This window comes from Talpa occidentalis, unplaced genomic scaffold, assembly GCF_014898055.3.
Source record: "Talpa occidentalis isolate TD23 unplaced genomic scaffold, MPIMG_talOcc4v2.1 talOcc4.9, whole genome shotgun sequence".
Taxonomy (NCBI): Eukaryota; Metazoa; Chordata; class Mammalia; order Eulipotyphla; family Talpidae; genus Talpa; species Talpa occidentalis.
Genome location: NW_023605305.1, coordinates 109,351,389 through 109,376,734, shown reverse-complemented (window position 1 = coordinate 109,376,734; position 25,346 = coordinate 109,351,389). Strand labels below are relative to the sequence as shown.

The 25,346-nt window shown below is 41.1% G+C and overlaps 1 protein-coding gene across 6 annotated transcripts in view; it reads left to right on the top strand.

Moving 5' to 3' along the window:
- Positions 1-25,346, top strand: part of PHTF1 (putative homeodomain transcription factor 1) — a 35,648-nt gene extending 10,302 nt beyond the window's left edge. For 2 of the 6 annotated variants that reach the window (XM_037501004.2, XM_037501007.2), the window contains 16 exons: positions 3,218-3,287; positions 3,747-3,905; positions 9,445-9,601; positions 12,064-12,198; positions 13,232-13,391; positions 14,232-14,405; positions 14,496-14,585; positions 15,331-15,552; positions 18,110-18,238; positions 18,588-18,860; positions 19,533-19,664; positions 20,133-20,219; positions 22,934-23,089; positions 23,765-23,860; positions 24,201-24,326; positions 24,839-25,346. In XM_037501004.2, coding sequence (XP_037356901.1) covers positions 3,218-3,287; positions 3,747-3,905; positions 9,445-9,601; positions 12,064-12,198; positions 13,232-13,391; positions 14,232-14,405; positions 14,496-14,585; positions 15,331-15,552; positions 18,110-18,238; positions 18,588-18,860; positions 19,533-19,664; positions 20,133-20,219; positions 22,934-23,089; positions 23,765-23,860; positions 24,201-24,326; positions 24,839-24,859 — 2,187 coding nt within the window. In that variant the 3' untranslated portion in view covers positions 24,860-25,346. The remainder of the gene's footprint in view (positions 1-3,217; positions 3,288-3,746; positions 3,906-9,444; positions 9,602-12,063; positions 12,199-13,231; positions 13,392-14,231; positions 14,406-14,495; positions 14,586-15,330; positions 15,553-18,109; positions 18,239-18,587; positions 18,861-19,532; positions 19,665-20,132; positions 20,220-22,933; positions 23,090-23,764; positions 23,861-24,200; positions 24,327-24,838) is intronic. The other 4 variants (XM_054690934.1, XM_054690935.1, XM_037501006.2 and 1 more) reach the window with 4 other exon arrangements.

The following is a 25,346-nucleotide window of genomic DNA, read 5'->3' as shown; positions in this document are numbered from 1 at the left end:
GCTCTGCTCCCCGCTCTGGCTCTGGTGGATTCTCTCACCCTCCCGCGCTTCTGACTGTGCCCAGTGCTTGCATAAATAAATAAATAAATCTTTTTTTTTTTTGGTCTACATAGGAATAAAAATGTGTTAATGTCACCCCTTTGGAATTATAACAGTTAAAGAAGCATCAGAAATGTAGAGCTACAACAAGTGCTCTGTAAAAGTCCATGCCCTGGCCCTCTAAGAGAAAATTAAGCTAATATCACAAATTAAATGGTAGAAGACAAAGCCCCTGAAAGAATTCTTTCCTCATTCTCTGAAAAAAGTTCATGACTAGGTTTCTGGCTAAATGTGGTAGATTGATGTAGCTCGACCACACACACTTGATTCTCTCCCTTCTGAGTCACCACTAAAGTTATATTAAAGGAACACAGGGATTTTAGGAAGTGGATATATCCCTGGAGTGAGGGGTGAGGCTGAGGAAGCTGAGCTCACTGATGAGTGATCAGCGTATTTATGGAAGGTGACAGTGGAGGAGGGCGAGGAGAGAAGAGGCGAATGTCTCAAAGATGTGGCCAGTTTGCCCTGCACACCTTCCCGGGGAGGTTTAGGACCTGAACACACCAGTTCTGTGCACGACTGGGGTGAGCGCCGGGCTTCCAAATAAGCTGTGGGTAAATGAACAGAGAGGTTGGGCCCCTGGGTCTTCTCTTCAAACCCTGATACAGACAGCCGTGCTTGTGGCAGGCGACTGGCCATGTTTCTTCTGAGAAGATTCAGCGGGGAGGCTCTGGGGCCGGTGCATCCTGACACGGAAGCCAGATTGTAAGCTCCATGGTCTAAATCTCAAAACTTCCACTGCAGAAATCTTTGGCCTCCCTGACCCTGTCCAAGGAGAATACTGGGTAATTCCTTTGAAGAACCTTGGCTGACCACAGAAAAAAGAGGCTCGAGCCTTTTGCTTGATGATTCTACTAAAGCCCCAAACCTCTAAGCTACACGTGCATGTACAGAGCTGCCACTAAGACTAAAAGTTTTTATTGAAGTAAATAGGAAGGTACATATTCATATCAACAGACATGAACACGAGAAATTATGAATTAACAAAGCCATGCTTAGAAATTGAAGAATTTTCACCAACTAAACGTCACAAGAACTGGAACCTAGCAGGCCATGCCAGCAGAGGCCGCCGGTGTCCTGCCTGCCACTGTGGGTTCCTTTTGTCTTTCTTGAACTTAGACAAATGAAAGTACATGAAAATACCCTGAGTCTAATTTCTTTTGCTCAACATTGCCGAACAACATTTAGGTTATTGGGCAATTATAGTTTATTTCATACGGTGGCACAACAGTTTATCCATTCTGCTCTTGAGGGGCGATTTCTAATCATTGTTAAGTAGTTTTCAGTTTGAGGCGCTTATGAATGACCGCTACTAACATTTTGTGTACATTAGTGAAATGTGTACATATTTCTCTTGGTTTTACAACTTGAAGTAATGCTGACCCATCAGATTTTTTCTTTTAAGATTTATGTATTTATACAAGCACTGGGCACAGTCAGAAGCGCAGGAGGGTGAGAGAATTCACCAGAGCCAGAGCGGGGGAGCAGAGCAGGCAGATTGACGAAGTACACTGCTGAGGGGAGCAGCGGGCGGCAGGAGAGGTCTGCGCGCCATGCGGGACCCTCCTCTGGTGGCCGGGGAGCAGCCGGGGATCGAACCGGCGCCGCAGAGGCTGTGGGCAGCTTCGCAACCCAACGCTCAACCACTGCGCCACCGGGGAGGCCCTGACTCATCAGATTTTTTAGCTCCGCCTGATATAAAAATGTCAGTCAGTGATTACTAGGTATTTAGGGAAATCCTCCAATATTAAGAACAGAGATGAGCCCAAAGAATCAAAATGAAAAGTTTAGTAGAAGAACTTGAGGAAATTTCCAGAAAGCAGAACAAAAAGACAAAAGAGTTGGAAAATAGGAATGAAAGTTAAAAATTGTAGAAGGGGGAAAACATAAAAATGAATTATGAGAGAACTTCCTTACAATGGGAAAACATAAATTTCCACATGGAAGGGCTTGTCAATGCAATAGATGATGCCAAGGAATGTCTTATGAAATTGTTGAACACATGAATAAAGTGAATATTAAGAACTAATTCATGTTCAATGGATCAAGAACCAGTGACTTTGAAGGTTGCAGCAACAATATTGCAAACTGAAAATCATGTGTCTTCATTCCTGGGGGAAAATGATCAACAACTTAGAACTCTTAGTTAACTGAGTTCACACAGTGTAACATGTAGTGAAGTAAGAAGTGAGGATGAATCATTTTCAGACTACAGGGATTCAAAATGTCTTTTGTGAGTGCTTTGTCAGGAAGCCACTGCAGGATGTGCTCTAGGAAGACACAGGATGGAGGTGGTGGGCCTTGCGGTCACCCCACCCCACCCCACCCCACGGCGCAGGATGAGCCTGGACAGCACCATGATTACTGCTAAGTTCCGACCTGTGAGCTGCTAGTCCAGTTGGGGCAGGGAGGTAGAGGGTTCTGGCAAGGGTGTTTCTAGGAATATTATTCTTCAGACAAAAAGGCGTATTGGCATTTGAGTATTTGGAAAATGGTAACTATTTTTGAGGGGTTGTCAGTAAATGGGAGAATGTAAAATATAACTTACCGTGGTGATGTTTCATCGTGATCATGCTGTAACTGATAATTGATTTATCAAAAAATTAATGTGTTTTGGGGTGGAGAACATGTGTTTTGGGGTGGAGGCCAGGAGGTGGGGATTAGTGGTGTGAGAGAGAGTAATCCACATGTATTCGGAGTCAGTATGATCTCTAAATATGCTAAGAAATAGCACAAAAAGAAAAAAATATCAAGATATGCATGTTGTTTAGACACATAGAAATAAATACCAAGAGAAACAGCTAAAAAAAGATGAAAGTTACTTGGTTTTAAGTAACGAAATTGTGAAGAGAGGAAAGGTGGGTCCATGTACTGCTGTTTTTCTTTCACTTACTCATCATTTGGCACTGAATATTTTTAAAGTGGTGAAAGTGTACGCATGAATTGCTTGATAAAACTGAAAAATCTAAATAAATAATAACAAGTTCCTTTTAGGAGCTTTAGAACTAAATTTTCCTCAATAGAAGGATGTAAGATACAAAGAAAAATAAAAGGATCACCTTTTCTATATAAAAGGGCTTATTTTTCATGATTCTCTTTTTGTTTTGGTTCACCCTAGGGCTTCAAAAACAAACCAAAAAAGATGGGTCACATAAAGCCAGACTTGATTGACGTTGACTTAATTAGAGGTGAGTGCTAAAGTGGGTTTGTTACTTATGGGTATTAATTGTATTATTTCATAGTGGTAGCACACATGAGTCTTAGATAATCTCCCCTATATGACGGTCTACTTTAACTTCTGAACATAATGTTCTTCCCTCATCATTTAGGCTATAAGCGTGTTTTTTCCCTAGCTTACCACTGTAAATTACATGGTTTCCTTAAGAGTGAAAAAGGAATGAACTTGGAGACTTAGTGGTATGTAATTAGGAAAAATACAACATTCAAGTGAGCCTGACTTACTTTGAGTTGCTGTCCTGGTGTCTGAGGAAAGAATAGTTAATACATTTGATGAACATACAGGAGGATTCATTTTAACTGCACAGGTTAAGCGCTGCTATTTGCTCTCACCTGTGTTTAATATAGTGTTCCAAGGGGTATCAGTTCAGTATACATATTTGATGTTTTGTTTTATTGTATATTTAAAGGCTCAACATTTGCCAAAGCCAAGCCTGAAATTCCATGGACATCTCTGACTCGGAAGGGACTTGTTCGAGTGGTATTTTTTCCACTGTTCAGCAATTGGTGGATTCAGGTTACCTCTTTAAGAATCTTTGTTTGGCTGCTACTGCTTTACCTCATGCAAGGTAATTGGAGGAGTTGGAATAAGTTATGATGGTTTCTTTTTTCTACTTTTGCTGTTATATGGACTTACCATTCTTATGTTGAACCTTTGATTTGGTGGTTTAAAGCATAAAGAAATGAAGAGACACACTATTTGGAGATCATCTTAGAGTCATTTGCTCAGTGAATGCAAACAGTTGTGTAACCCTTCTGTTGATTTCCTTTTCCCCTTCTCACTCATCAGACCGAGAATTCTTAGTCTTTCCTCCTGTCTGACCTTGACTCTTGGATTACCCCAAGGTTAGAGCCCAATTCTCATCTCATCTCTAGGGATGCTCATCGAGCCCTATTGTCCTAGATATAATTGATATACTTGTGATTTTCAAAGTTACGTCTTTAGGCCAGACTTCACTGCTGAAATTCAGACTGCTGAATCTAAATGCCTCCTTTACATTTCCATATGGAGATTTAATAGGATTCTTGAACTTAATCATATCCACAATGAAACTCTCAGGCTTTTAAAATTTTTTCTTAGTAAACTTTTCTGGGTACAAATTTGATCTTGATCTCTTTCTCTATTTCATTAAATTACCATTTAATCAACCATCCAGTTTTCAAGTGAAAAATTAGGTTGTCTTATTCTGCCATCAACTCTCACTTCCAATCTGTCACCAAATCTGAGTTTAAACTTCAAAATGTGCCTTGACTGCTTCTGTCATCTCTGCGGTCACCGTCATAGTCCCCACATCTCTGTCTGCACATCTACTCTGGAATAACACCTACTTGTGCAAGGATCGTGTCATTTTCCTGCTTAAAAATCTCTAGTGACTTCTCAGTGCCCTTTGAATAAAAATGCAGACTCCTCCCCATGGCCAAAAATGCCCTTGCTGATCTCTTACCTGTTACACCCTCCTCCTAGCTCGCTCTTGGCATCGTGACCATTTTCCATTCTTCGCACCAAACTTTTCTTTCTGTTTGAAACAAATCTTAAGGGTTTGCACATGACTCTGTTCTCATCTCTTGTGGAGAGGTCATCACTGTCTGTACATTCTAAATAGCCCTCCACCACTTCCCAGTCACTGTCGCGGGCATGCATTTTAATTTTGGTCTTACCAAGCGCTGCCAGATGTTGCTCTCTCGCTTTTCACTATGTTCAGGGATCTTCTTTACCACTAAACCCCGTTTTCCATAGGGAATACTTTCTGAAAGTGAGCGGTATACTTAGGCTTCCAGCTGTGCAAAGGGACATGAGTTAGAGCAAAGGGTAGGTGAAGGTTGGGTTAGGGGAAAGGATTTAGGGTGATTCTGATTTTCTTTTGTCTGTGTCAGTTTTTTTTACTGTCTCGTGTCATTTTTATTACAAGGAAGAAAAATCTTCCCATTATTTATTTATGCATACAAGAACTGGGGTACAGACCAGAGATGCGGGGGGGTGAGAGGATTCACCAGACACAGAGTGGGGAACAGAACACGCAGACCGAAGAAATACACTGCTGAAGGGAGCAGCGGGGAGACAGGAGAGGTCTGCTGCACCATGTGGTTTGTTCCCTGGCTGGCCAGGGATCGAACTCGTGCTGCAGAGGCTGCAGATTGCTTCATAGTGTGGTGCTTAACCCCTTGCGCCACCAAGGAGGCCCCCAAAATCTTCCCATTTTAAAGGGATCAGTAAGTAAAGATACTAAAAATTTCTAAAATTAGGTGTGTACACTACACACATCCCAACATTTATGATGTGAGCCAAAAAGTACAGAAATGCAGTATATGGAATTTAGAGCGGTGGGTTTTTTTTTCCCCTTTATTTTCCCTTTATCAAGAGGGCTTGACTCTCACTGCCAGGCAGACAGAGACTGCACACTGGTGAAACAGACTAGGGGTTAGCTCCAAAGTTCTGCCTATTTAATGCCATCCCCTGCACAGAGGATAAGAAGGGAACATCCTTGCTAGTTCCCACCATATGGAAGCTGCTACATTCCGTTTTATCAGCACCAATATATGGAATACATCTGGATTAAATGTTAGCACAAAAAATGAAGCTAGTACATGAGATTCCGCCTAAAGAGGGCACTTAAAGGAGAATAAAGTGTATCAAGAAGTAAAAATGAACAAAAGATTCTAGTGCATTGTAAGCATAGGTTTGTATGTATTTTTAATCAGCTGAAAACATTGGTTTAATGTAAACAAAACTGCTCCGTCTCCACCTTAGCTGTGTTCTTGCTTCCACGTTGTCGGGCTCCCTGATGAGCTCCCCTTGTTTATCAGTTCTTTTCCAACTAACACTGATGTTTCCAGCAGGTTTCTTAGACCTGGTCTCATATTGGGGCGGGGCTGAACGGAAGAGGGAGGGAGACACACGAGGGAGGGAGAGACACACGAGGGAGGGGGAGACACACGAGGGAGGGGGAGACACACGAGGGAGGGGGAGACACACGAGGGAGGGGGAGACACACGAGGGAGGGGGAGACACACGAGGAGTGAACATTACTGAATGACTCCACTAACGGGAAGCAGTGGGCAAGGGGCGAGGCCCACCGCACCTTACGTGGGTTGGCTTCCTGGGCCGGGTATTGAACTCAGGCCGTAGCAGCAGCGTAGCACTGAGCCTTAACCCGCTAGGCCACTGGGGAGGCCCTTCTCACTATCTGGCTTGTGAGGCTACTAGTACTTCTCTGGAGGAGCGTCTGCTTTGGCAATGGTGCGGTGGTGGAAACGCCTCATAAACTCAGCGTCTGCAGGTGTAGCCCATGTCCTGAGAGCGCAGTGAGGGGTAAACAATGCGGTCTGGTGTCTGCTGGTTGGGAGGCTGCACTCAAGTGGGCCTCAAGTTTAGTCCTGTGGCCGCTGCCAGCAGGTGCTGATACGCACCACGGCTCCCGTCTGGGGGTGCAGACTCGCGCGCACAGCCAGGAACGGCCACACAGTCTTCCTTCTGTGGCAGGGCCTGGAGACAAGTGTGGACACGATTTAAAGGTACAATGTGATCTTTCTCTTTTTTCCCAAAAACACTTTTTGGTTGGTTTGGTCTGGCACCGTGGACGGCGGGAGGGGCCTCTGGGGCGCGGGCTGGACCGCACGGCCCACACGAAGGCCCCTGAGGACCACGGCAAGGCGAACCCGAGGGGTGGCGGGGGCCAGGGAGCCGCACAGCCAGTTTTTTTATACACTCATCAATGGACACTTGGAGTCGTCCATGTTAAATATTTTAATTTTTGTTGCTATAACTATAGTATAAGGCTTGGCTTTTATAACTTTTAACTGGTTATTGCTGTTACATTTGAAAGCTGCTAGTTTATATTTAAAATTGTTATCAGTCACTATATTAAACTCATTAATTCCAATAGCTTTTCAGTGATTCAGCCTTTCTAATTATACAACCATTGTGGTAAAAGATGAAAATTTGGTCTCCTTTTTTGTACACTTCATTTACTTTTATTGAATTAGTCATCATTTTCAGAGCGTGTTAAATAATAGTGTTCTGGTTTTCTTGATTCAGAATATCTTCATTAATATGCTGTGTGTTGATTATACTTATATATTCTTTAGTGTGTAAAGAGAATATTTTTACATTCCCAGTACTTTAGAAAAGATTGGCATTTTAACATCAACTAAGTCAGGAACAAATGTTGATTTTAACGGAATGCTTTCTCACTGTTGGAGCTGAGCCCAGCTTAAAGGCACAGCCCTTTATGAGACTGCCCTACCTTCAAGCACCAGCCGCATTTGGGGAGTCCCTAGGGCTACCCTCACTTCTGAGCAGTTGACTACAGGTTCAATAATTCATGAGAGCGACTCACAGAATTTAGGAAAATGTTGTACTTATTTGGCAGGAGAATCGAGATTTGAAGAGATGCATGGGGCAAAGTCTGGGGGGGTTACAAACAGGAGGCTTAGTCATCTTCAGGGATATAGCTCCCTCCCAGCCATGATGGGCAGCGGTGTGTGTAGAGTGTTGTCAGGAAAGTTTACCTAACCTTCGTGTTCAGAGTTTTTATTGAAAGTTCATTATGTTGGCATGATTGATCGCACCATTGACCAAGTGGTTGGACTCAGTCTTCAGTCCCCTCCCCTCCCCAGAGGTCCTGCTTATGCAGCGAGGCTTACATCCGCAACCCTCTAATCACGTGGTTGGTCTTTCTGGTGTGACTGCCCCCATTCTTAGTCATCTCATCAGCTACCGCCCATGGGCCTACCATGACGAGCATAGATGTTTCCATCAATGGGGAAATTCCAGGGCTTTAGGTTACTCCCCAGCAACCAAGTATAAAGGCCTTTTTCACAATTGAGATAATTTGCATGTATGTGATGCAAACCACATAGTAAATTATTAGATTAAATCAGTTCTAGTCAACAAGTACCTAGGTGCCTGTGTCTGTGCCAAGTGCGCTTCCAGACACTGAGGTAAATTCCTACTATCCTTCTTGCATAAACCCTACGTGTTGTGGTTGAATTATGCTTTGGCTATATTGTCCAATTTACTTTGATAATATTTCAGTCATTCATTCAACAAATATTGTGCACCCAGCACTGGTCTAGCTATAGCAGTGAACAAAATAGATAAAAGCCCCTGCCTCCACGGTGCTTATTACTCTTTAGTGCTAGATTGATTTCCACCTTCACAGGTCATCGGGGTTTGTGGTTTATTGTTTTGGTCATGGTTGGGTTTGGGTATCATAATAATAGGGCATAAAATAAATCGGGTAGCTTTTTCTCCACATAAGAACCATTTATATAGCATAACAATTTATGTTAAAGTGTGAAAGAACTCATTTATAAAATTGCACCTGGAAGTTTTTGGAGATAATTTTTGATATTTTTCTCTGTCTTCATTGTTTGTTTCTTTGTACATTTCACACACACACACACACACAGTGGCAACATGGTTTTGCAGTTAAGAGGTAAGACTTTGGAGGTGCCTGCCTGGATCCACATCCCAACTTTGTTAATTACTACCTGTACAACTGTGGGCCTTGGCAATACTATTCCCCTGAGCAGAGCAACACTTCAAAATGTATTAAACAGCCTCTAGTTGTTTTGTTGTGGAAAACCTTTTGGAAATAATTTAGATTATCATCTTCTAAAAAGGCAATCCTGTGGGGCCTCCCCTGGTGGTGCAGCCATTGTGCGTGGGGCTGCGAAGCTGCCCGCAGCCTCTGCAGCGCCGGTCCAATCCCTGGCCGCTGGGTGAGGGTCCCACTTGGTGCACAGACCTCTCCTGCCGCGCCTGCTGCTCCCCTCAACAGTGTACTTCGTCGGTCTGTCTGCTCTGCTTTCTGCTCTGGCTCTGGCGGGTTCTCTAGCCCTCCCGCGCTTCAGACTGTGCCCAGTGCTTGTATAAATAAATAGATAAATCTTTAAAAAAAAGGAAAAAAAAGGCAATCCTGTGAATACATTATTTTTCACTTTCTCTGTGATCCAGAGCCTCAGGTTTTCACTCAGCTAATGTGTAGGGAGATTGTATTCCAGGAAATTTTCCCAGTGATAGATTTTGTAGAAATGTTTTATATAACTGGTTGAGTTTTAAAGATGAGCCGTAATGTTTCACATTCTGAAACCTCTTCTTTTCAGTCATAGCGCTCGTGTTGTACTCTATGATGCCTATTGTGAATGTAAGTGAAGTGCTGGGACCCTTGTGCCTTATGTTACTTATGGGAACTGTCCACTGTCAGATTGTATCCACTCAGATGACACGACCATCAGCAAACAACGGGAATCGAAGGAGGAGGTAAGATGAGAAATGGTCCTTGTATTGATTATTTTCCGGGAGAGGCATTGTAGAGAGCGATAAAATCCCTGATTGAAGTAATCGAAGTAATCAAAAGTCTTCCACTTTTGTGTATTTTTAAAAAAGATTTATTTATTTATGCATACAAGAGCTGGGGTACAGGCCAGAGGTGTGTGGGGTGAGAGGATTCACCAGAGACAGAGTTGGGGACAGAACAGGCAAATCGACTGAAACACACAGCAGGCGAGTCAGGAGAGGTCTGCTGCGCCATGTGGGTTGCTCCCTGGCCGGGGATCTAACTCGTGCTACAGTGGCTGCAGATTGCTACATAGGTTGTGCCTTAACCTTTGCGCCACCAGGGAGGCCCCTCTGTGTATGTTTGTAACTATTCTTTTGAGTTGAAGAAAAAATAAATGCTTTTCGGTTTTCTACCTGCTGCTAAGAAACCTTGTCATGAACTTTTAATCCCAGGTGTGTTGTTGTCATTCAGTACAGTTGTTTAAAAGGGAAATTTCTGTACTATATTACTCTTTATTAAAGTTTATCTTAAACAATGATTCTGAAAGAACATTCTTCAAAATTCAGTCTTAGTTAAAGTTTAGTGAAACCACTATAAGTAAGGATCGTAGTGCATTGGTCTAGTGCTACTAAAAATTTTACCTTTTTTCAATAGTGATTAATAAGGACAGATTTCTAAGTGTTCTAAACTTTCAGTAAAGATTGATTTGACTTATATACATTAAATTCATGTCATGTTTTTATTGGTTGTATTCTAGGTGTGGGTTTTAAAACTGCTAAAGATTTCTTAGGTATATTTGGCATTTGAAAGTGGTGTTATTTTTCCTCAACAATTCTATACATTTTTGCTCCCCTAAGCAGTAAGATTTTTTTCATCTAGTGCCATAAATGTCAGCATATTTATTCTCCTTTTTGAATGTTATTTTCAACTCCCCCCCCCTTTTTTTTAAAAAAATAAAAAGGGTCCTTGAAGTCTCAACATTGATTTAAGGTTTTCTAAGGTATTCAAAAACTATGCTATGTCAGGTTTGTACTCATAGGATATTTCTTTCAATTCTATGGGACATCAATAAAAAGTGATCAGTTGCTGCTATTTAATGTTTCCCAAATTGTTTGAGGAATCCTCTTACAGTGGCTCCTGGCTCCCTGCAGGCACGTGACCCCCAGCTGAAGGGTATCAGCCTGGACTGTGCCACAGCAGCTGGGCTTAGATGGCTGACCCCTGCACAGTCGGGTTTGGGTTTTAGAAAAAAAGAGAAAAAAGTACTCGGTAGTTTTGAAGATGCACAGTCAGGTTTAAACCTGGCCGGTGCCATTCAGCTAGACGGAGCTCGCCTGCCCAGCTCAGGTGCGAGACAGCACAGGGCAGGTTGGACGCCCCAGTGGGTTTTGAATCCTGAGCTGACTTTGAAAACGTACCAGGTCCGAGCTCCCACTGACTTCACGCCTGCACCAGCACCCATTAAATCTTGGAACCAGCTGGTTTGGAAAACAGACCAGTCAGCTTTGAAAGGCAGGTACCTTGTGAAGTGGAGGCGAGACTCAGCTTGGGAGCATCAGCTTGGCTATAGGAGGAGATGTCTGTGGAAGATCCTTGCTTCAGCTGCATTCATGGAGCTTGCCACTGGCTTATGCATGGCGCGTGTAAAGAGTTGTCATGTAAAGGGTGCCATGGTCCTCTGGCAACACCTCTGAGAGCTGTCCGGTCCGACGTCTGGCGCTGCCCAGGGGGCTTAGATTGCTGCCATGCTTTTGCCTCAGCAGCGCCACTGTGACTACCCAGTTCCACAGGTGAGCTGGATCCTGGTCCACCGCTTGCAGGGGCCTGGTCTGCAGCTCCAGGCTCTCCTGGGAGGGACACCACCATCCTGTGTGAGCAGCTTTTGGTTTGGACTATTGGATACTGTGGACACACTCTGGGGTCGGACAGATGGCCATTTGTGGCCTTAGAAACATTTACCATTTTCCCAGGCACCTTTTTCTAAATAAGCCCTGTTGTTGCTATTCCCTGCGGTTGAACTGTGTCTTACAGGTGTGAGCACCCATACATACTGTATCTATCCCCTCAAAGTTCTGCTCACTTTCATGATTAAATGTGCTAAACAGGTTGGCTTTCTGACATCCGTATTCTTAGAGATTGTTCCTTCTTCTAGTGGCGTTGAATGTACCTGAGAAGACTCTTGGTCATACGTGTGAAAATTTTCCTCCTAGTAATGTTTTGAATCAGTATTTCCCTAATGCTGGGCCAAAATAACGTAAGACTTTGGTTTAGTCTGACCTGTTTAGGTCAGAAATGTTCTTCTATAACTTTTCCTCATTTTATGACGTTCACCATACTTAACTTCAGGGAGCAACCTGTGGCTATGCTTTTCTGTAGTGCTATTTCAGGCAGAAATAGAAAAGGCCTTAAATGATCTGATGATGTTTACCCTTTTTTTTGGTAGAAAATTACGAAAAACTGTGAATGGTGATGGGAATCGAGAAAATGGAAATAACTCCTCTGATAAAGTCAGAGGAGTAGAAACTTTGGAATCTGCACCCTTTATTGGTGGTTTTTGGGGGACTCTCTTTGGCAACAGGTGGGAAGTCTTTCATGGAAATTTTTACTTGATTTCATATTTATATTAGTGTTTACATAGTATGTGATCTAACTACCTCATAGAGTATGAAGTGGAAGCTGATGGTCATTGTGGTGCGATTTGTAAGTGTTCTAGAAGGATTTGCTTATTCTCCATGTCTCTACTGTCTGTCATGTTACCTGTAATTCTAATAATTTACCATAAAAGCTGTATTCTGTTTTATTTTTAATGATAAAATTCATAAGATTACAGGAATGTAAGTATTCCGAAAGGGCCCTATCAGCCAACATTCGAAGAAAGGGTTTTCAGAATATCAGGTATTTTCCAGTGTGAGAGCTGATATCGATTAGAAATGGGATATAGGACAGAAGGCTGGTGTTGACGGGCTGTGGTACAGAAAGGGAAATGAAACCTGGAAAAACTCTCCCTCCACAATTTTGCAGATCATATAAGCACTGTTTGACTCAAAGAAATAACTGTCAGCTGTTAATGATTGTAACTCAAAAATACAGGCTTTAAAAAAATTCACAGTTCCTTTTTTGAAGATGAAGTAGGTTCAGATGTTTCTAAAGAAATGTTTTCTGTAGTTGAAGTGTTTGAGGTCTTTGTGCTAAATATTTTGCTGGGCACAAGATTTCTCTGTTTACCATCTAAGCAGAAAGGTGAGAGTAGCAGGTTGATCTGTTGCCGTAGTGTGAAAACATGACACGGTCCCCTGCTGACCGAGGAGCCTCAGCTCAGTAGAAGGGGTGATTATTCTGGGGCAAAGGGAGAGCAGCTGAGCTCATGAGCCTGCTTCCTTTCAAAACTGAAAAGAACAGGCTTTTTTCAAGTAATTGACACAAGTCTTTGGAGACTAGGGGTAAATATATGCTACTGTGTTTAAAACCAGTAAGCTAGAGACTGTAAAAATGTGATTGGTGAATTTTTTTGATTTCTAGAAAAAATGTTGTGCTCCTTAGAAGACAATGATTTCATGAGACATTTGTTTTCAGAAAACTTGGTAGTAATCTTTTTTCCCTTTTAAAAATAGGATTAAAAGAGTAAAATTGATATGTAACAGAGGGACTGAAACTGACAATGATGCGAGTTGTCTTCATCCTATCATTAAGAAGAGACAGTGTCAACCAGAGATTAGAATGTGGCAAACTAGAGAGAAAGCAAAATTTTCAGATGGAGATAAACGCCATAGGGTAAGATTTTGATGAGAATATAACAAAATTCCTTTCCTGTGTAAAATTTTCTTATTCTTAAACCCTATTAGAATCACAAAATAGTTATTACTGCGTTTGTGTAATTGTCTTGGCAAATAAGTAAGCATAAGACCCCAGTACATGAAAAGGAGAATATCGCATGAAAATTTTGCCTTACTCTGATTTCTCAGACTAGAACTTGGTATTGCATCTACTGCTGGCCCCGGCCTCAGCAGTGGGCAGGTTGATTTAATAAACAGATTAGTGCAGAGGCTGCTGTGTTCTAATCTAGAGAGGCAGTAAGGGGGTGTGGAGGGCTGGGAAACCAGATTCTAGGTTAGCTTCTGCTGTGTCTACAGCTAACTGCACTCTACTTGGTAGCCTAGACATGTTTTTTCATTTGTGAGACTGTGATGTCCAGTAATTTAAAATAGCTAATATTTTTCGAGTCATTACTTAACTAGGTACTCATTTAATTTTCTTAACAATTCTGTGAAATAGGTGCTTTTATTACTGTTGCTTTTCGATGAAGAAACAGAGCCCCAGAAAGGTGTCAGTCTGCGCAAGGTTTACATAGCGGGGAGAGGACAGCTGTGATTGAGACAGAGAGTGACCCGAGGCTGTGTTTGTAAACGCTGGCTAGTCGCACCTCGCCATGTAGGCTGTGTAATTTCATGTTCAGTGTTTTCTTTACTGAGAGCAAGTAATTGATAAAGGCTTGTTCAGGTTTGGCTTTGTTTGCTTTTACTGCTTCTCAGTTTTTATACTCTGTTTTCACGTGTGAGCTGACGAGACTATTTCGGGCTGTCCCAGGTGAAGGACTCACTGTTCTCTTTGTAGGAGGCTTTCAGGCATGTGGGTCCTGGGGTTTCGGATGATCTGTCAAGTGAAGAAGATGGTGAAGCCCGAAAGCAGATGATCCTGTTGCGCAGGAGTGTGGAGGGGGCCTCCAGTGACAACGGTTGTGAAGTGAAGAACAGAAAGTCAATACTTACAAGGCACCTAAATTCTCAGGTAATTTTTAGTTTAGTTTATAAAAGCAGGGACATTCAGTTGTACATTGCTGAATAGCCACGAGGGGCTTCACATCTTGTTCGTTGGCAGGTAAAGAAAACCTCTCCCAGGTGGTCTCACATCGTGCGGGATTCGGACAGTCTCGCCGAGTCAGAGTTTGAATCCGCAGCCTTCAGCCAGGTAATGTAGCCCGAGAGATCCCTGTTCCGGGCACATCCTTGTCTCAGGTAACTTTATTCATTTCTTTTGTATTGGTTGCCCTGAAGTAGTGTTTGTATTTGCCCGCCCCTCTCCAAGGGATGGGCGTGTTCATTAATGTTCACTTGAAACGTGGAGTTTATTCTTAAGCATCCTTCCTGCTTCAGTGGGACTGGTGCTGGTGTGGGGACTGGTTTTTGGGAAATGACTCCTGAGGGATGAACGCAGTATCATGGGCACACTGGGAGGTGAGCAAAGTAGATGATGGCATGGTTTTTGAGTGTGAATGTCAGCAGGGTCTTGGAAAATGTTCCTGTTTGTTTGTCCTGTGAGACAGCTGCAGTGTCCATCCTTCCTCTGCCTGGTTCTCTTTTCCAGGTGTGTCTAGACAGAACTAGCTCTGTAGCGAAGCTCATGGTACTTAGAGTAGGGCACACTTCGGATGTGGCAAAGGCTCAGCCCTACCTGTACCCAGGGGAGGTCTTCTACCCCAGTGCCCGAGTTGGACAATCCTATGATTTGACAGCAACAATTCCAATGGAGTCCTTTCAAAGTCCTACTTGTTAGAGCCATCAGTGTAACATTTGAATGAGATGTGTTATTGTTTTGTCATTGACTTATGAAAGCAGTCCAGCCAGAGCCATAGATAACTTGTTTTCATTTTATTTCAGATATAAATTGCTTTCAGAAATGAATGAAAAATTTTTGTCTTTTGTTTTCTGATTAGGGCTCTAGATCTGGTGTGAATGGCGGCTCGCGAAGCCTCAACATGTCAAGGAGAGATTCAGAAAGCACCCGCCACGACTCGGAGACCGAGGACATGTTATGGGACGACCTTCTGCACGGCCCAGAGTGCCGCTCGTCCGTCACCAGTGACAGTGAGGGGGCCCACGTAAACACCCTTCCCCCGGGGGCCAAGCGCGACCCCAAAGAGGACGTCTTCCAGCAGGTCTGTAAAGGCAGTGATACTATAGTTAGTATTCACTGTGCACTTCCCTTGTGCCAGGCACTATTTTACCTCATTTCACTTCACAGTAATCCTGTAAGGTTGATGCTATTAATATTATTATACCTGATTTAGAGATGAGGAAACTGAGCATGGTTGTAAGCAAAGAACTGAGGGAGAAGTAATCTAGAGTTGCCCTAACCTAAATTTTCCTTACATTGATCGTTCCTAGTCACTGTTTGCATAGTAGGTCAAGCACATGTTGTGTTTCCACGGATACCACAGTGTTGGATGGGAGTTACTAGGCGTTGCTCACTGCTGTAACAATGTGTAAGCCCAGTGATGCTTTTAATTTTCAGTTTTATATTAATCATAAAATCAGGTAGCCTAGTGTTGGAGGTCCCTTAGAAGACATTTCAGCCTTCCAGCCAACATAGGAGTTCATTCTAGCTCTGTGGAAATTTTTACCATCTATCATGTGGTTATAATTGTTCCTGTTTCTTAGGAATATTGTGATATATGGAGATGATGAGATGCCATGATGCCTAGCAGAGTAAGCGTCCAGTAAGCGTCCGCAGTATTATGTATGTCCCCAAATGATGAGTCAGCCTCTGCTCAAATACATCTGGAGCTGAGTGATTGTTATTTCATGAGTCAGCTTGTTCCACTGCTGGACAGAACGAGTGATCAGGAAATGGTTCTCCCACCGCCTTTCAGATATTTCATGCCAATGATTGTCATTCCTCTCATCCTTTTTCCTTTAGGTCCAGTATTTCCACGGTAATGTACATATAATGGACAGTGGATTTGCATTTGCATTTTCTTGATTCTAAGATATCATTGACTTAGGTTATACATTTTATGAAAAAAAATCCTGCTTCATTAAATGTATAGTTTAAAAAAAAACTAGAAAGAATACATACTTTCTGATGGAAATTTGCAACCTATTCAGTTTTGCTATCAAAATTTGAATCTAAAATATTCTGTGCATTTGGTCAAAAGACTCATCTGAATTACTTTAGCCTTCAGTAGTTTTGCTTAGCCTGGTGATGACCTTGACCTCCGTTGCACATTGGGACATACAGGGTAATTCTGAGGCACATACCAGATTAGGTAAAAGATAAACGCACTGTGTCAAGTGGAGTTCATTTCCCAGTCCCCCCTGCTACCCCGTTCTTTCCTCCACGTTTCTGAATGCCCCCACTCTCCATCAGAGAGGACACCCCAGACCGATGCCTGACCCCTCCCTCTACAGTGTTTCTGATCGGGAGTCACACTTTGGTGATGCTGCTGTACAGTCTCAGCCCCTATCCTGCGCCCTCCTGCTCGGCGCGGGCCACCTCATCCGGGTCACGGCCCAGCTGCTCCAGGCTGGCTTCCCATCATTGCGGTTCCCACACTGCAGCTAGAGTGGAGCTTCTAAAGTAGGAATTTCATGCCCTACCCTTAAAACCCTTTAATTACTTTAGTCCCCTTCTGGGTTATTTGCTTTCGTTTGCTCTGCTACAGCCTCATCTCTGCCCATTCCCTCCCAGGCCCTCCCATGGCATGAGTTAAACTCACTGAACTTGCAGTTTCTACTGTGCCTTTCCTCGTGCGCTTCCCGCCTTCTGTATCCTGGTGTCTTTGCCTGGAATGTACTTTCCTCCAGTATCCATGCCTTTTAATTTACCTGGTGTTGGCCTGAGGGACTTCTTTTAGGAGGACTTTTCTATATATTCCTAAATCACTCCCCCGCTGCTTACCGTGTCGAGTAGTAATTTCGTCTTCCTCAGCCTGTGATCTCCTGGATGTCACATCTGTCTTTTCTCGTATATAAATTTATTTTGCTAAATCAACGAATAAATCAGTGTGCTCATAAGTATTATGTTAAGCATTTTGGTAGAAAGAGAAGAAATACACTGTTCTTTAGAAATTGTATTTCAGTTTGGGGAAAAGATGATTATATGGATATGGGTAGAGGACACGATAAAAATAGCATATGGTTAGATGCCAATTTGTCTGTTAGAGGCTGTAAGAGTTAATTTCGAAGGAGGGCCATCTTGGTGATTGTGACTTGAAGAGTAAGACAAACACCAGAGGTTAGGCTGGAGGAAAGACTTAACTCCTCCTGAGTCATTCGGGTGCCACTCAAGGCCTGTTAGCGTCTCTCCTGCCTAACTTACTACAGCGCGTCGAGCTGTGTTGCTTTGTAAATAGTCTGCCCCCCGCCCCCTTAATATTCCATGAATACACCAAGTTTATACTCATTTCCAAATATTTAGAGAGGGAAACACAGTCTTGAAGACCATGGACTTGTACTGTTTCTCATTACAGAGGAACATTTAGGCTCTCTCCAGGCAAGAGAATGGCTTAGTAAAGAAAAAGAGAGACCTAGAAAGAAGTCAGCATGTGAGAGGTAGTAATTCGAGTGATGAGTTCTGTGCGGGTGAGACCAGAGTGATTCTGAATGTTGGCCAGTGTAGCCGCGGCAGGGGCGGGGACGGGGGCTGGGCAACGGGGGGAAAATCTAATGGAGAAAAGGAGTGGATGGAAATGGTTTTCCTATTTTTCTTCTTAGAACCATTTATTCTGGCTTCAGAATTCAAGTCCTGCCTCTGATCGAGTTAGTGCAATCATCTGGGAAGGAACTGAGTGTAAAAAGATGGATATGTCTGTGCTGGAAATAAGTGGCATCATCATGAGCAGGGTAAGATTTAATAATTTCAGATTTAAAATAAAACTTTTAGTGATCAGCAGCCATTTTATAGAACCTATTTCATGTCAAAACAGACTATTTTTGAAGCACATTATTTTTTCATAGTCTTGGTGGTAATTTAATGTTACAAAGGTCTATGAACACGGTCAATTGTTCAGGAATACTCTACAAATACTCCTTATCCTCTTAAAGCCTAATAGGATATACGTTATAAATCTGTATTTTAATGTGTACATCTTTTAAAATGTGTGTTCAATTAAATAGTTTTTGGTAAACACTGAACTCAACCTCATTTAGCTACACATTAATGAATATAAAATTTAAACATTTTAAATTCCAGGTTAATACATATCAGCAAGGAGTAGGTTATCAGATGCTGGGAAATGTGGTCACCATTGGATTAGCCTTTTTTCCTTTCTTACATCGTCTTTTCCGTGAGAAGAACCTCGACCAACTAAAGTCCATTTCAGCTGAAGAGATCTTGACTCTCTTTTGTGGGGCACCACCTGTTACACCTATTCTTATTTTGTCTATAATTAATTTTTTTGAACGCTTGTGTCTTACTTGGATGTTTTTTTTCATGATGTGTGTGGCTGAGAGGACCTATAAACAGGTTGGTAGAAAATTAAGTAAAACTTACCTTCGTTTATGTATGTATTCCAGAGAGTTGTTTTTCTTGATTTTTCTCTCCAGAAGTTAAGGTGGGCAGTGTAGGATTGACCGGGGGACGTGGTGTGTGGGGTCTTATCACTTGTGACATTGAGTCCTCACAACTGACGTGCTGTCGTCTGCAGTTTTGCTGAGCCTGCACGTAGGACTATAGCTCCTCACCTCTGGTGCCTTTGACGTTTTGATCTAGAGCATGTTGGGAATTCTTAAAGTGATGATGTTTCTGAGTAAAGTGGCCAAGTGAGAAAGAAACATTGAAATTTGACAAGAGTCAGGGATTAAGGACTTAGTATACTGATACGTCCAGGAAATGTCATTTGGGAATAAGCAGAATTTTGTATAAACATTTGAGCTTGTGAACTCAAAGTCTACAAAAAAAATTCCTTGCAAATGTTATGAGTGAACTGTGATGTGAAGAAATATTACTATGTAATGTGCTTTGGGAACAACAGGGTAATGAGCTGTTAATGAATTTTTTTCACTGCCTCTCAGTGATCAGCGATTAGAATCTCATCATTTTTACCATCTATATGCTGGGAATATTGTTTACAATTATATAAATACACAGGCATTTTCCACTTTGTGATTTTTTTCCCCCGCCCCTAACTTCTTCCAGAGATTTTTGTTTGCAAAACTCTTCAGCCATATTACTTCTGCCAGGAAAGCTAGGAAATATGAAATACCTCATTTCAGACTTAAAAAGGTAGAAAACATTAAGATATGGCTATCACTGCGATCCTATCTAAAGGTAAGTTGTATCTGATTAGCAATATAATATACACAAGAGTGTGCAGAGAATGTGCTGACTGAAATTTCTGTTAGCAGATACTCCATAGGGAATGTATTGTAGTTCTGGGTATTGGACGGGTTGTATTGGTGGCTGACTGGCTTGCCGGGCACCAAATTGGAAGTGTCTATGTGCAAAGCTGGTAGGGGCAAGAAAATTTCAATTCTTAGGGCAGAGTGATTGAATATTGTACCTTTTTCTGACTTGTGGAGCTATTTCAGGTGGAAACATGCCCACCTGTCCCCTCCTAAACTTGGAACAGCATGAATTTCCATGTAATTAAGGTTGAAGCTATTTGAAATATGTTAAATGCTATGCCAGAAGTTTCTCACAAATGTTTATTTTCACATTGATTTAGTAATCAGTGTTAATGATGCGAGGACCCTGCTGTCTTTGACATGGATCTGAATCATGTTTCTCACTCCACAGAGACGGGGCCCACAGCGTTCTGTTGATGTGGTTGTATCTTCAGTTTTCTTACTGACACTTTCAATTGCTTTCATTTGTTGTGCCCAGGTAATGAAAAACGGAAATTCTATTATAGGGTCCACATTCTTTTTTAGACCAATTCATTGTGTCCAGGTGTATATATTTTTAGTATGCCTATATTTCTTTTGAGTACTTGTTAATTTTTCTAACATTTTGAATTGAGAATGAAAGAATTTTGAAATCCTTTAAGACTCTAAGATAACTCTAGTTTGATTTTAGTTGGTAATTTTTAACTGATTAAATTTATTTTCTAACTCTTGTTCCTTCTGCCACTCTAAGGCAGACCTTTTCTTTCCCATTCACTTATTATACTATGAACTCATATGCTCATTTTTATCCAGGGGTCTATAATCTATTGTATGTTTTGATGCCTAAATTGTCATAGAGTAGGCCAGCAGGAGGCCTGTCTTTTGTCTCTTTGACACTCTGCTTTCTTCACTACAAGAGGTTACAAGCTTATTAGGTACTTTCCCGTTGATTGAATTTTGACTTAATCTGTGGTCAGAGGACATACTCTTGAATGTTTTTGTTCTCTGAAATGCGTAGAGACTATTATTCATCATATCGTCGGTTATATTAAATTTCTCTCCGTCCAGATGTTTGGCTTATACTAACTATAGTTATCATTAGCCCAAGTTTTGTTTTGTTTTTTACATTTTATATTTTTATTTTAAATAATAAATTTTATTTTTATATTCCCCCATACAATTGCAAACCCCCCATTCTGACCCCGATCCCTCCCCTTCCACCCCCCAAAAAGTGTCTCTGGTTCATAGTTTTTTGTTGATTTTGATTTTCACTTTCTTATAGTTATTCATTTTCCTGGTCCCTTATTTAAGTTTTCTAGATTCCTGCTATGAGTGAGACCATCCGGTTCATTAGCCCAAGTTTATTGTATTGCTAAAATCTATATTCTTTGCTGTGATTTTGACAGCAGTGTGTTCAAGTCTACTACGATTGTGGATTTATCTTTTTTCTCATTTGTCAAATTTTGCTTCATGTAAGATTAAGAATTGTTATCCATGTTTTTGGTGAGCTCTTAGTTGTCATGTCTCTAGAATAGTGTCAGGCTTTTCTGTCATGACCCTATGAGATGTCTATTTAAGATTTACCATATTAGATGACAAGTTTTTGTCTACCCTCTCCATTTTGTCTTCATAGTTTAGTTGTGCAACTTGTACTCATACTTTTGGGTTGCTTGTTTCTTAATCTAAGCTCACAATATAAGCGTTTGGTCCATTTAAACTTAAATGGAAGCACTATACTACTCCTTGGTTCCTATTTGATTTACTTGATAATTTTCCTTTTATTCCTAATTTTTTACATATTCTTTTACTACTAGTGACCCCAGAGATTAGACTATAATAAGTAAGGATGTATGTTGTAATTATTCACTTACCACTATCATTTACTCATTCACTTTTAATAGTATCCTTTAATTTTACATATATTTTGAACCCACAGATATAATTACTTTTGTAGTCAGTTACTCATTGGTAAATTTGTATTTACCCTTTTTATTGCTTTTCAATTTTTTCTGCTTGAAGAATCCGCTGCCACTGAATCCTGCTTTCATCTTGAAGGATAGTTTCATGGCACATAGAATTCCAGGTTGCCAGTTACTTTCTGCATGTTCTGTTGTCTTCTGATTTCCCTATTTTGAGAAGTCAGTTGTTAGTCTCATTGCTGCTCTTTTTAAAGTACGGTAATCTCCCTTATCCATAGTTTTGGAAGCAAAACTATGGTTGTAGTTAATTGTGGTCAACCAGTCTGAAAATACATAACAATATTTTGAGCGGGAGACCACAGTAACTTCACTTTTATTACAGCATACATACTGTTATAACTGTTCTATTTTTAGTAGTTGTTAATCTCTTACTGTGGCTAGCTTATAAATTAGTCATTGGTATGTATCTAAAGGGAAAACACAAGCTATATAAGGGCTTTGTATGATCCATGATTTCAGCTATTTGTGGAGGGCACTGTAATGTTCTTTTTCCCTTTTTAAAGAGTTTTTGGTTTACAGTAGTTTCATTGTGGTTTGTGCACCCTGCTAAAGAGGGGGGCTTCGTTGTTACTTTCATACCCCTAGTTATGACTAATTGGCATGGCTGAACACATGATCTAGTCTAAAACCCTGAGCTATCAGTGGCGGACTTTGGAGGAAAAAAGGTCAGCAGTGGTCAGTGGGAGGCAGAGGAATCTGCCAAGGGGAGAGACCACATGATTGGTGATTTCCTGTTTTTGAAAAGGCCTATATTTGGTTTCTGTGAGTGTTCTCTGTATATATTTTTTTAAATTCCATTTTATCCTGGACTTGTGTAAATTTCTTACCAGAAAATATAACACAAAATGGGCATTCAGTACCTGGCAGCTACTGTTGCTATTCAGATCCTAAAGTGGAGTGAGGAGCTGATCCTCAGGATGTGCTGGACTTACCAGTGGGTGGACCACATATTTTAGGGCGCTCTACAAATGTCTTGTGTATTGAGTAGTGGTCACCATATCATTGTGAGTGGAGACTCTGGTTAAAGAGGCAATGAGATGCATTTTTTTTTTAATTAGGAAAAAATAATCTAGGACACTTAGAGAAACATGTGACTAGTTAAGTAGATATTACTTCATAAGTAATCAAAACTTATGCTTTGAGCATTACAATATTGATTCTTATAAATATTTTTAAATTGCTAATGCGTAAAGGATGAAGACTTTTTACCCCCTGCCTTGGATCTTTTGTATAGGTTCTCCAAGGACATAAAACTTTCTTGAATGATGCTTATAATTGGGAATTTTTGATCTGGGAAACAGCTTTGCTACTTTTCTTACTGCGCTTGGCCTCATTGGGGTCTGAAACCAATAAGAAATACAGCAACGTTTCAATATTACTTACGGAACAGGTAGGTATTGATTGGTCCTCGTCATTTTGCTGTCTGTAATTGTTTCACAAATGTGGATCTCCTTCCCATAAGCTCTCAGGATCGTAAGCATTAATAGACTGAAAATAGAATCGAGGTATTTTTGCTGGTGGTAATGGAGCATGCTTTTAATTTTATATTTTACATTCAAGTATTAGCTCTTTAGAGCCCGTGTCATTTAACTATGTGTAGTTAAGCATCTTGAATTTCTTCTGTATCAGCTGTAAAACACATTGTGTCCAGAAAATACTTACTCTAGGTGACTAGACACTAAGATTGGGAAATGTTTGAGTCATTTAAAATTGTACTTTTTACCTTAGAATTATAATGGAGAATGCTTCTTAAGGATGAAAATACGGAATTAATAAGTTGGACGCAGCCGTCTTCTTCCATTCCATGAATGTTTAATGAGGGAGTTAGGTTATTTTACTCATCCTGGTATCCCCCAAAGTAGTTTTTGAACTCAAGGAATTTACATATTACCACCCTGTAATTGTTTCATCATTTTTAATCTTTGCCACATGTCACTAATTAGGGATGCTAGGGCATGTGGCATGTGTGGCTGTAGAAAGAGTTGCTGGAATTTAAAAAAATCCCAGACTTAATGTGGTAATCTTTTTTAATTAAATTTACCTTAATTTGTATTCCTTCCCTTAGATTAACTTATATCTTAAAATGGAAAAAAAGCCAAATAAAAAAGAACAACTTGCTCTAGTAAACAATGTATTGAAGTTGTCCACCAAGTTATTGAAAGTAAGTAATATTCTGTGATACACTTTTTATACCATTAAAGTCAGTGCTTTACTTGTTGGGCTGTCTAGATTCAAACACCAACTTGATGGTTTGCAGTTAAGACGAAAACTTTTTCTCATAGTTATTGTTACTCAGATTCTGTTGATTGCTAATGTCTGTCACATTTTAAAATTTTTTATAAACACAAATAACAATATATTGCTCTAAACCCACCTTAAAGATTCTAGCTATCGACCATTAAGGAAAAGCAATCATCCTTTCACAGGACTTAAACAGTCCAGAAATTATTAATAGTCATTGGGAAATTATGTTTCATCTCAATTCTTTCGTGTTTCTGTAGGAGCTGGACACACCATTTAGACTTTATGGACTGACAATGAACCCCCTGATCTACAACATCACACGAGTTGTCATCCTTTCCGCGGTCTCGGGTGTTATAAGTGATCTTCTAGGATTTAATATAAGAGTAAGTGTGACCCCCACTCTGTAGCATCTGCCTTAGTGTTAAAATTGCTAAAGCTGATGATCTTTGCATTTCATACTTTGTGTGTGGCTGGCATGGAAAGAAATCTCAAGGTAAAAAAGTAGACCTTTTCATTGGTAGTCCACAGGCTACGCAGCTCAGGTTTTCTCATTTCACATAGTACAAGAGACTGTGCTCTTGCATGGAACAAAAAAAAAAAAACACTGGAACAAAAACTCCTCTGAGTTTAGTAGCCTGGTGGGGGTAGGGTCTTCCTCTGGTCTGGGGAGACACGCAGAGCAGCCCCGACAGGAACCAAAACCACACCAATTGTGGTGTCGTTTTTGACCCAGGTTTTTAATGTTTCTTTTCTCTATTTTGTTCTGTGGCTTCTGTTGCCACAGTGGATACTTTTTCTTGGTAAAGGAGGCTTGGTTCCGCATCATGTAAGTCTACCCAAAACCCCCCGCCTACTGTCTTAAAACTTACTTACCTTTGTGGTTTTGATGTTTTAGCTGTGGAAAATTAAATCATAAGCTGTGCCTGGCCCCTCGCTGACATCAGTACGTCCCTTAAGGAAAGAGACGACTGCGGAAACCCACCTGCTCGTCCACACAGCGCTGCCCGCGGGGCTCTGCTACGGCTAATGAATGGTGTTTTCGGAGGAACAAATCTTCCAGCCAGGGATGCATGCTAAAAACATGTATTTTTTTATGGCTTTCAAACAATATGAATAGTGTGGAGATTACAGACTGTGTTATGGTAACACAGGGCAACTTTTTAAGTTAGGGCATTTCAGCACTGTGACAGTTACATTTACTCGAAGTAGTCTTTTGGGTAACTATGGTAGGTGCCCAAAGCATGATGCAAATAGCCTTTATTAGAAATGTGCAAATACAGTACTTTTCTATTACAGTCTATGGAACTGGAGATTTCATTTCTCTCACAAAGAGGGAGCAAATTTAAACTATTTTAAGTTGAACTTAAATAAAAGGACTCCTGGAAAATTTCAGTCTCTAGTTT